Raw genomic sequence first — 12,052 nt, 5'->3', positions numbered from 1 at the left:
GACAGTCGCGAAGAGAAAACAGGCTGACAGAGGGATAAGACGAGGGCTGGAGAGAGGACAGAAGAACGGGAGAAAAAGAGAAGCAACACCCCAACAGATGACAGATTAATGAATCTGTGGATGAAATCTGCCGGGGCTGTCCTCTGGGCTGCAGCTGATAATAACAAGAGATGAAAGGGTGGTAGTGCGAAGTGGGCTGGGGGGGGTAGTGATAGGAGCGAACGGAGGAGTCAATGAGAAGTGGAAAGTGGGGCCGAGAGAAAAGAAGTGAGCAAGTGTGAGCAAGAAAAAGTGCGAGAGAAAAAGATAAATGGGGGGGGGGGGCATCGCTCCAACTGGTTTTCAGTCGCTGCCAACACTCGGTTTGCCTGCTGGAGAGAGATTCAGGAGCGCTGTGCTGAAGCTCCCCTCTGGGGGATTCCACTCGCTCTCAATGTGTGTGTGTGTGTGTGTGTGTGTGTGTGTGTGTGTGTGTGTGTGTGGATCTGTACGAGGGAATGAGAGCAAGTGTTGGAGAAACTGACGGGTAGAGAGTGTCGATATGCAGCTTGCCTAAGTGTGGTATGTGTGTCCGTACGTGTATTTCTGTGCCGCTGACGAGTATGTGTGTGTGTGTGTGTGTGGCTGTGGAGGCGTAGCGCTAAACCTCCGAAGCCGTGTTTAATATCGCTGGGAGAGAGCGAGGAGCTTAACACGAGAGCCCCGGCTTCCCGCCACACACACACAGAAACACACCACTCCTCCGCAGTAAAATGAGACACCACTCCCCCCTCCTCTTTCCCTCCGTCCTCTAATCTCCCTCTAGAATGCTTCCCTGCGCTCGCCTGCAATCAATGCATCACTCAGACATTTAACCCCTTATAGCGCTGCCTTGTATGTGCCTATAATACAACAGATGTGTGTGTGTGAGTATTTAAATGTGCATGACATGTGCAGGTAATGCATGAATGGCTCTCCATGTGTGATAAAGAACGTCTAAGCAGTGAGTTTGATGCCTGCCTTGACAAGTGCAGCGGGTTGATGTTCGTGTGTTTGTGAATGTGTTTGTGTAAGAGCCAGCCTGCTGTTGAATGACTGCTGGGGGGACAGTGGAAGCCCCATAATGTAACCATCGCATATACGGTTAATTCATCTCACACTGACAACAAAAAAGAAGAAAAAAGACCGGTTTTCACTTGTAATATTCAGTCAAAATCAATTAATCCAGTCTCAAACAAAAACTAGCTATATTTAACTGTTCTGGTTATACCATAAAGCGTTTCTAAATTAATTGTAAATATCCTTGCCTATGAGTCTTTGAAAGCTTGGTGATGTAGAGACTTAGGGCTAATTGCCAAACTACTGTGGATAGCGAAACAACTGCTAACATGCTATACACTACTGCAGCTAGCACAATGTTAAAAATTAAATAATACCAGTCAGCAAAATAGCTAGCTGGCTAATCGCTTTCTAAAAAACAAGCTAATTGTTAGCTAAAAACAGTTAAAAGCTAACTAGCTTGGTTACTAACCACATAATATGTTTAAATGGGGAATTGAAGATGATGTATTTGCCCACTGTGTCTCGACCAGACCCCTCCGGATTAAAATTGTAGAGTTACATGTATGATATTTCGATGGGTTGACACAGCGAAGGATAGTTTTCTGTTTCATGAAAGGTCAATATTCTCAAGACTGTTGTCGCAAATGTGCGAGTCAAAGTTCACTACAGTTACATTTGAAAAGTCAGTGTGGATTTATTTCAGAAGCAAATCCACTAAGTGCCATGAGTCTGGTCCTAGGGGTTGCCATCATAGATGTTGGTCTGACTAAGGCTCTTAAAATGCAATCTAGTTTTCCTCTTTGCCTGGATCATACATGGATTTAAGAGGGAAAATCAGAAGTGATTCATGTGAGGAGAATAAATGACAGATTGCACCTTTATCTGAGCTTTCAATTGGCAGAGCTGAGGGGCCCCGGCACGAGGGGGAGAGGGATGAAGACATCCGCAGAATCTCTCCTCATTACCATTTCAAATGCTCAGAGAGCGAGGCAGACGAGGGAGAATAAAAGGGGAGTGAGCGAGGGGAGGAAGAAAGAGAGAGTGGGCTTTCATGTGCAGAGGCACGGATCACAAAACTAAACGAACATGAAATATGCACGTGTCGGCCGGGCATCGAGAACAGCACAGAGTAGTGCGTGTGTGTGTGTGTGTTAAATGACATGCATGTGTGCATGAGGTGATTCCGCATGTGCAGGTCTGTACAAGAAAAAGGACGCCAGTTCATTTGCTTACAACCGCTGTTTCTCTGTATGAGTGTGTTTGAGTGTGTGTGTGTGAGCATGTAGGCTGTGTGTGTGCGCAATTCTGAATTTGCATGTGCAGGTCTGTGTGTGTGGGCGTAAGCAGCGAGTGTGGAGAGTCGTCACTGTGTGCAGCATATGGAGAGGAACACGTCAGGATGCCTGTGCATGTGCTTATTGGGACATAACGCATTTCTCCGTGTGTATTTGTGTGTGTGCTCGTAATCAGCATGAGAGCTGTGTGTGTGTGTGTGTGTGTGTGTGTGTGTGCCTCTGTCTCTCAGGCCCTCATATCTCTCTGCCTGTGTGTGATAAGCCCAGAGCTTGCGGCGCTAAAACACCAGCGCGAGACAAGCGCTCTGTGCGTCTACAGGCTTGTATGCAAGTGTGTGTGTGTCGGGCGGTATGCATAAATTGGTGTCTCTGCGCACGTCTGAGTGTGCGAGTGTGTATGTGTGTGTGTGAGTGAGCCCCAGGGGTCTGCTGCCCAGGCTTATCACACACAGGCAGTGAGAGACGAGCTTCCTGAGAGAGAGAGAAAGAGAGAGGGAAAGAAAGGAAGGGAGGGAGGGAGCGAGGAGGCGGGGGTGTTGTTTGCGCAGCGGTCAGCGCCTTGTTTGTGTAGTCTCAGGTTTTCTCCTCCCTCCCTCCTCCCTCTCTCCCTCTCCACACGCGGAGCGCAGGAAGGAAAAAATGCGAAGGGGTTCGGAAAAAAAAGAGGAGAGGGAGGGGAAAAAAACGTTCGAGAGACGCATAAATCAGAGAGACGAGCCAGCTTCTCTCCAGCACGGCTGACTGAACCCTGCTGCTGCGCTGCACCCTGTGCGTGTGCGCGCGTGCGTGCGTAAGCAAGGGAGAAAAACAGCCGCCGCCACTGCTAACCACAAGTCACCACGGCACATTAGAGGGCCATTAGAACGCGATTATACTCCCAGTGCTTACCCTCTCATTCACACTCTTGCTCTCTCACTCTGACTCACACATAATCACAGACACACACACAGACACACCTCATCATCATAAATGTGTACAACAAACACACAAAACCATAAAGCAACCGGTTAATGAGCAACAAAAGATACCCACACCTATTTACAGTTCTGTGAAGATACCTCTGCTGGTGATAAAACTGATACACACACACACACACACACACACACACACACACACCAACAGCACACCACACACACACACACACACACACACCACACCTCACACACCACAACCACACACACCACACAAACACACACACACACACACACACACACACACCCCACACAACACACACAACACACACACACACACACACACACACAACACACACACACACACACCCACACACACACACACACACACACACACACACACCAACCATCAGATTTTAGTGTACTGTCGGGTGGACACATCACAATCTGCAGCTCAAGTGGCATAAAAACATTTGGATCAAATAAATCAATTTGTCAAATCTGTCAAACAACGAGGAGACACTCTCAGGCTAATAAACAGGAACACAAGGGGATGATGCGAGCGAGACAGCGGGGTCATCCACTTTAATTAAAAGCTTTCCCGAGCAATTGGAGTTGTGAGATCAGGAGAATATACACCGGTCTCATTCATTCTTGCATGTGTGGAGAACGAGCGGATCTGGTTTCGGAGCGAACGATCGGAAGCTACACAAAGAAAGAAAAAAAACTCCCGATGCTGGAGGAGAAGGCAGCGAGCATCAGTCTCCGTATAATGATCCCACCGATCCCTCATGCTGTCTGCGCACGCACATGCTTGTGTGTGTGTGCCTGCGTGTGTCACACTTCGCCTCACGGAAAATTAATGAGATGTGAGAGCGGAGCGAGGCAAGAGGAGGGGAGTGTGTGTGTGTGTGTGCTCGCGGGGAGGAGGAGGAAGAGGGGTGGCCAACGACAATCTGAGTCACAAAGAGAGGAAGAGAAGAGTGCCGAGAGGAAAAAGGGGGGGGGGGGGGGGGGGGGGGGGGGGGGGGCGGGGGAGAACAGAAAACCTGAGAGAGAAAGAGAGCGTAGCGGGCAAGAGGAGCAACAAAAAAAAAAAGATGGAGTATGCAGAGAACAAAGCGTGAGTAAGGGTGACATAGAAGGAAATGATGCAAAAAGCAAGAGTTAGCTAGAGAGGAAGAATAGGACAGATGCAAGAGAAGAAAAAACTATTTTGAAAAGAAGAGCCGAGTTATGTCTGCCAGAGTCACAGACAGGAACAAAGTAGAGGGAGAAAATGAGCTCAATTTAAGAAGAGAGAGAGGGGGAAGATTTGCAAGTGACGATGAAGTGTAAGAGTGTAAAATGTGAAGAGCGAAAGAGATGAGGAGGGAGGACGACTATGAGGAAAGCCTATTACCTCGTAGCCGAGCCGCGCAGCTCTCTTGAGCAGAGTCTCTCCGGCGTTCTTGTTCACGATTAGCCGACGAGCCTCTGGCGGGATGGGGCGCACCGCGGGGGGGCTCAGCAGGGGGGGTCCCGGTGTACTCCCACCAGCTCGGGGGCAGCGCCACAGGCTCTGCCGTTCACCTGGGAGCTGCAGGCAGGGCGGACAGAGCATGGCGGGGGAGCAGGGCTTGACTGGAGAGCAGGGATAATGATTAGGAGAGGCAGCTCCCTTCCTCGGAGCGCCGCGCTGATCACTCAGCTGGGGAGAGAGAGAGAGAGGGGCAGAGAGAGTTAGAGCCACATAGCAGACTGGACACACTCACACATGGACGCTCAAGAGCACATGTTTGAAATTACAACACACATTCACAGTCGAGACGCGTGTATATTAATTCAAACTCACATAAGTGTGTTGATTTTTATAATGAAGCAAATAAAACGTTTTTTTATTAAAGTATGACTTGGGTTTTACTTGTCAATATTAGGGCCAAAAATACATCCAGAAAATAATTATATTTTAATAATAATATAATTATCAATTTATATAGCGCCTTTCACGAAACCCAAGGACGCTTTACAATGGGAAGTAACATTTTGTTAAATTAAGCTCAATTTATATTCTCAGCAAAAAAACAATTCCTCTCTAGTCTTAACATGCTTTCTTAATTATAAATACTACTAACATATAGCTTAAAATAAAGACACATTTTTCTATTTGGATGATTACTGTATTGAAGACAGTACGCATCATTGAATAACCCACACGCATACTGCTTCACACCAACTGTTCACACCCCAAACGCAGCACTTTTCTTTAACCGCTAAACCAACAGAGCCCTTGCAGCGCAACACAGGAGAGAAGGAGCTGCCTGCCTGTGTGTAATGCGAGTGTGTGTGTGTGTGTGTGAGTGAAGTGGCGTGCCCTCTCAGTGGAATTCCATGTCGAAGCAGCTGTCAGGCTGAGGAGGAGCAGGGGCGGAGAGCAGCGCGGGCGGAAAACAACTAGCCTTCTTTTTTTTCCCCTCTTCTGAACTCCGGCACTTCATACGCTCGACCATGGCTGCCACATCCTCAGTGTGTGTGTGTGGTGTATGTATGAGGGAGTGTGTGTGTATAGGGCAGCCCTTGTGCTCGACGCTGAGTGCGATGTCTAATTGCTCAGGGGTTTTGTTGTTATGTCAGGAATCTCTCCAACACACAGACACTCACAGCATTGGCACGCACTCGCACACAGAACAGCGTCGATGACACACGTTCCACAATTAAGGCCAGAGACAAACATGCATTCATGCAGGCGCTCCGCAGGGAGTCGATAAGGGCACAAGGAGGTCAAAGCTCCAGCAGCCTCTAAACATTGTAAACATACTTCCTTCCTCTCTCCCTCCCTGCCTCTCTCCCAGCTGCATAATCAGAGGCGCCGACAGGCATACTGAAACAGACTCCGCTGCTGCTAACATCCAGACGGCCGTATCGTGGCCAGACACCCTATCAGCGCTCACCTTGTCATCCTCAGCTGCTCCCAGATCAGCCGCGCAGCGCTGGCCTGGGCTGTTAGGTGTGGCCTCTTTCCGTTTCTCCCGCTCCCGCTGACTGGTGTGTTTGGTTTTGCACGGCCGCTTGCCCTTGGGTTTGTCCGTGTCACTATGGCGACGGGGCTTGATGGGAGGGGGGCCTCCCACGGACGGATCTGGGGCCGGAGAGGGGGGGCCCCTCCTCGCCTCCTTGAGGCCACGGTCACCTGAGAAGGGGCCCTGCGGGTGAGCTCTGTCCTTCAGTTGGCCGGGGGGAAGGGGAGAAGCAGCTACTCCTGGAGGAGAGGGGGGGGGGGAGAGAGAGAGAGGGAGAGGGAGCGGCTGATAGTGCGAGATCTCAGTGAAAGGGGGAGGATGGGAAGGTATTGCAAGGCCATCTCTCACCCTCTGTTGGTTTATTAATGAGCGCACAGAGCTGTCTGGGAGCGCAGCATGCCTGCTCGCTCAGGAAGGAAAATAATTTAAAAAATAACACACACTCAAACACCCTCATAGTAACTTGTGCACACTCATTCACTGCAGCAAGGACACTGCTATGAGTAATCTCCTTAAACAAATGTGGCACTGTCTGGTTTCAGCCTCTTATATTACATGTTTACATGGGGAGAAAAACCTGCCCTTGAAACCACAATGTCAAAATGCTGCTAAATAGCCAAATGGAAATACATTTCCTCCTAAAGATTATTCCAAAGCATTTCAAACTACTCAGGAATGTGGGCTAGGTCTGATTTGTGTTATAACCAAACCTTGAGATTAAACAGTCCATTATATCAGCAATTGAGAAACAATTAAGTTAAATTATATATTTGGCTATTGCCTAAATACACAGCCAGTGTCGATGTAACCACTGTTGCAAAAGTGGCCATATATTCAAATACGAGATCCTCAACAGCGATTAATGTGTCTTATCCGATTAGCGAGTTCCTGAAAAAAAAAATGTAAGAAAAACAGACCACAGCCCTGGCGGACACAAAGTCGACTAACCGCATTCATTGTAAAACATGGCTGTTGCCAGGGTGATATTATCTAGAAAAAGGTGAAAGCTAATTTCACTGTGTGGTTTTGGCAGGAAACATAAAACCAAAATATCCCCTGCTTTATTCACTTCCTTTAATCTCTCTCCTGCTCTTTTATTCTCTCTTCGTCGTGCCTCCCTGTCAGTTTGGGCGCTCGAAAAAGGGAAAGCCCTGGTTTTAATAAGTTATCCCCCCCCCCTCCCCTACCCACACCCACACACCACACACACACACCCTCCTTTACTCTGTGACTTGTTATGAGGGGGGAATAGAAAGAGAAAAACCATTGATCACACATTAGTCACACTACACCTGCCCACGCATATCTCCACCAGCCACTTCCCTCATTCTCACTTTCATGGTTCTCTTAGAGCCTGCTGACGACCAGCTGAATAAAAAGCCCCAAACCACAGGGGGTTGGGTATTTTCGCTATTTTAGTCCCCAGGACCCGTTTCTGATTCCTCAGCTTTTTTTCTGGCAGGAGGAAGTATTCTCTACCTCATTTCCTTTTCCCCCTCCCAGAAGGCTCACGGGAAATCCCCCCCAAAGTCAGCCCGCTCAACAAGAAAGTGAAACGTGAGCCAAAGATAGATTTCCGTTACCCTAGCTGAACTCGGAGATACAGCAGCGGTTTGCACGGCTGGCGGTTCATTCTTACCATTAAGTAGCTTCTCGCAGCCCCACTTCCTGTTGATCTCGGCTCTGTGCGCTGCGGCTCGGTCCTCCGGCTCCCCAGGCCTAGCTTTGCGTTCCCGTATGCTCTGGACCGGGGTGATCAATCGTTGCTGGGGCCACAGCCGCTCCTGTTTGATCAGGCAGCCGTCGGGGAAGCTGCGCCGGCGGCTGGCTTGCTGAGTCGCAGCCCCTTCAGCTCGATGCAGACCTTGAGCTTCCGGACCTCGTCGTCATCATCTTCATCAGGACTGGCCTGCTCACGCTCATCTGAAGATAAACAAAACACAGAATTAGCTTTTTTCTCTCATATGGAACTATATTGCCTAAAGGTGTCACTGTAAAAACCTTGCAATGTTGGTATTTTTCAAGTCTTATTATCTAGTTAAAGATTAGATAGAAGACAATTCTCATCCCTCACAAAGGTTTTCTCACCTTGTGCACACAACACTATTCAATGTACACACCTACTGACCTGCAGACAACCGTGCACACAGAACAGAGACCATTAATCACTAGTTTCTTATGGCTTGTAAAAACCCACATTAGCCTTACATTAAACACAAATGCAGGAAGGCATGGAGAACAGACAGATTGCGGAGAAAAATGGAGGAAGAGAAGGCAAGAATCGGGCGGAGAAACAAAGCAATAAAGACTGAAGAAGCAGAGGGAGGGTTCTCCCCCTTGAAATTCACAGGGGAAGGGTATTTGACTTGTCTGCCAGTGCCGGGGAGAGCAAGCGCAATACGGCATGCCAGAAGAAGAAAAAAAAGGAAAAGGAAACCCAAACAGATGAGGAGAAAAAAGAAAAAGGAGATGAGAAGAAAAGAGCAGCTTTGAAGAGGGTGGGTAAGCGCAGCGGAGGAACGGGAGAGCTGAAAGAAGAGAGAGAATGGCTGTCCCTCTTCCTCGCTTCTCCCTCGCACTCCGCTCAAAGGCAGGATTAAACACTTTTCTGAGCTGGCTGCCACACAGAGCGAAAGATGGGACAGAGAGTGGTAAGGGGGAAGAGAGCGGGGGTTATGAGAGAGCGGGTTTAAGGTGGAATTGATTGGGAAGAAGCAAAAGAAAGAAAGATTTCCTTAAAAAGAACAAGGGATGAGACCCAGCTCAGCAGAACACGGGATGAAGGGGAAAGAACGAGCGGAATTAGAAAGACGCACGGAAAGCAGATGAAAAGAAAGGAGGGAGCTGAAAGTGTGTTTGACGTTGCATGTTGAAGAAAGTCTCACCTGTAGAAATCCTGGCTCTTTTCTCGGGGTGGAAGACCCTTTCTGCTTCCTCCCACTCCGAGTCCTCCCGTTCGGCCTTGAGGCAGAGCTGGCGTTTCCTGCTGGCTCCGAAGCCGGGGCTATGCTTCTCCTCAGGGAACCCTTTTGCCGGTGTCAGAATGGGGGGCAAACAGTGACCTCCTTCTAGCTCCCTCTTCACCTTCCTGACTCCATCGTTTAGCCCTTCTTGCCCGGCAACTCTGGCCCCCTCTCGGGCCCTATGCCCTGGGGACAAAGGCTCGATCTGGCCCCCACACCTCTGGAGGACTGGAACTCTGTTGTTTGCGTACGCCGGCGACAGGACACCTGAGCAGAGCGAAAGGGACAGACGGATGGAAATATGGGCAGGGAGGAAGAAGGGGGAGGGGGTGTGGGCAGAGGCAGAAATAAGCAAGAGAAGATGAAAGGGAAGGGAATGCAGACAGACAGACCACAAAGCAGACAGACAGAAAGAGAGCAGGGGGGAGACAGGGTGAGGGGGGGTTGACAGAGGGAGAGTGCCAGTTAAACACCATCCAGCTTTTATTCCACTTTAAAGACAGGCAGTAAAACTTTGATGGGGTAAAGACTTTTTAATCTGATGTGAGCCGAGCCAATGGGCTGACTGGAGCGGCAGGAAAACATCCTGTGCACTCGCTGCACACGTCGACTCCTATCCCCCCCCCCTCTTTCTCTGTCCTCCCTCACGGCATGACCGCACCACACCCTTCTCACACTGAGCGTGACTCTTCCCCCCCCCCCCACCCCCGTCTCCTCGACTCCCTCTCTCTCTGTCTCTCTCCATGCCATAATTAGGCTCGCACGTCAGCCGCGGCCTCGCTCCAACACACAGCTGGGCTCCCGGCCAACCTAACTAACCCCCCCCCCCTCTCTCTCTTTCCGTTGCGCTCTCCCATCCGCTTTCACCCGCTAGCTCTCTTCCCCCCCCCCTGCTTTCACTCTCTCTCTCACTCACGCAATCTCTGCCCCCCCTTCTCCCCTTACCCTCCCTCTCGATCGTCTCTCCGCGCAGATAAGCACAAAAGACTTCTTGAAAATAAAACTCCCCCCTCAGTGTCTCTCTCGCTGGCTCCTTCGCTTGCGCTGCTGCTAGCTTGAGTGCACGAATGTGTGTGTGTAAGTGATTTGAGTCTGTGTGTGTGGAAGAGCATGTCTTTTTTTTAGAGTGACCCGGTCTTGCCTCAGCATTTGCTGCAAGTGCACGTGAGTGTGTACGCGCACCTATTGTTTGTGTGTTCCTCTCCGAGTGTTCATTTGCAGAGTGGATGCATGTGTGTGTGTGTGCGTGCATTACGAGTGTGTTTGTGTGTGGTGCTGGGTTACTCCACCCTCCCTCTCTTCCCTCCTGGTGGTGTGTTGGCAGTGTTCCAGCACTCGCTCTCTGCGCTGGCCGTCTGCCAGCTCCCGTCCTGCTGCCGAGGCAGACACACACACACCGCCGCCCTCCTTCTCCTTCAGCTCCAGCTCCGAGAACCGCATCATTGCCCGCTGTGCGCACACACACACACAAATGCAGAGAAAACCCATGAAAACCACTCATCTTCTGCCCACGCCGCACACAGACCTCTCTAAGCCTCAATCTGGCCTCAACAGCTACAGAAGCAAATATTGCGTCAGAAATCACATTGTCTTAAATTCAAAGAAAATGCCAAAGAAATTAAACCCACACACACACACACACATATACACGAACGCACACAGGACACAAAAAAAAGGTAGACAGATAAATCACAAGCATGGCATCAAGACACAGATTAGACTACTGCAGCCACTGTGAGTCCATGCACTCTGGGCATTAAATCCTGGCATCTCCCTTCCTGAAACATAAACATGGCTAGGAAACATATACATCTAAGCCTTGAGGCAGAGAGAGGAGATGAAAAAGAGGAAAGAAGAGAGTGGGGAAAAAAGAGGTGTGCAGCGATACAGAGTACAAAAGGAGACAGAGCCCATCAGAGGCAGATGTGATAAGAAATGTAAAGAACTGACCTCCCAGTTAGCTGCAGGTTGACTTATATTACTCCCCTCTCGTGATAAGACTTCCATCTAAGCAATTAGAATGGGGGGGCTCAATATATCTGTCCATCATTTCATCTTGTTTTATGAATTTATGTCATGTTTCTCCACAAGTTTCTTTACACACAATAGGCAGCCACAATCCCACAAAATAACACAATCAAATCAAAGTGACTCAACAGGTCAATTAACACTGCATCAAAAGTATCAAATCATTTCTGAACGGCATGAATGACACATTTGCAAAAAGAAATCAAAACAATATGATCATTTTTTTAAGCATGATTGATACTGGTAATTCAGTTTTAGCTGTCTCAGTGAATTTTTTTTCAAACAAGACTCCCACATCTCATTTCTTTTTTTTACATGTCCAGAAATAGAGCGTTTGATATTTTTGTGTTGCAGCTGTGCATTGACAAGCATGACACAGACAAAACCACAATTTTCTAGGGCACATTCACAACATAGACAGACATGTGCAACCTATTAAGATATCTGCCTCTGAGGCCAGTGGATAATATAGCATAGGGTTTGTTTGTGTTTCTATGCTGAACATTGAGCACATAAGAAACCAGAGATAACCGTCTAAAATAAATAGTGTGGGTCTGTAGAGCAGGGGATGAAGGCGTGGGACTTTGCTGTAATTGTGCGTTTATAAATGTAATTTGATGCGTGTTAGGAGAGGGGGTCTTTTAGCCAATCGGGTGAGGAGAATTATAACCTTGGACAGCAACCAGGCAGGGCAACATGGGCCATCAGGGGAAGGGTTAAGGGGGGAGATCGACTAGCGGGTGGGGGCATGCAGGAAGCCTAAGAGGAACCCCAGACAGGGCAGCTGCTGGATTTGAAGCCTACTGCAAGCCCTC

General features: G+C 49.0%; 1 protein-coding gene across 1 annotated transcript in view; it reads right to left on the bottom strand.

Annotated features, from left to right (window-relative positions):
* The window catches only part of bcor (BCL6 corepressor), a 34,391-nt gene that overhangs the window by 6,208 nt on the left and 16,131 nt on the right, over nt 1-12,052 (bottom strand). The window contains 9 exon segments of the mRNA XM_034213519.1: nt 4,650-4,754; nt 4,757-4,825; nt 4,827-4,937; nt 6,178-6,485; nt 7,886-8,056; nt 8,059-8,169; nt 9,132-9,476; nt 10,499-10,658; nt 11,160-11,216. Of these exon segments, the coding sequence (XP_034069410.1) occupies nt 4,650-4,754; nt 4,757-4,825; nt 4,827-4,937; nt 6,178-6,485; nt 7,886-8,056; nt 8,059-8,169; nt 9,132-9,476; nt 10,499-10,658; nt 11,160-11,216 (1,437 nt within the window).

The sequence above is a fragment of the Gymnodraco acuticeps genome, unplaced genomic scaffold, assembly GCF_902827175.1.
Source record: "Gymnodraco acuticeps unplaced genomic scaffold, fGymAcu1.1, whole genome shotgun sequence".
Lineage (NCBI taxonomy): Eukaryota > Metazoa > Chordata > Actinopteri > Perciformes > Bathydraconidae > Gymnodraco > Gymnodraco acuticeps.
Note: the sequence above shows the minus strand (reverse complement) of the source record. Positions and strands in the feature narration are given on the sequence as shown.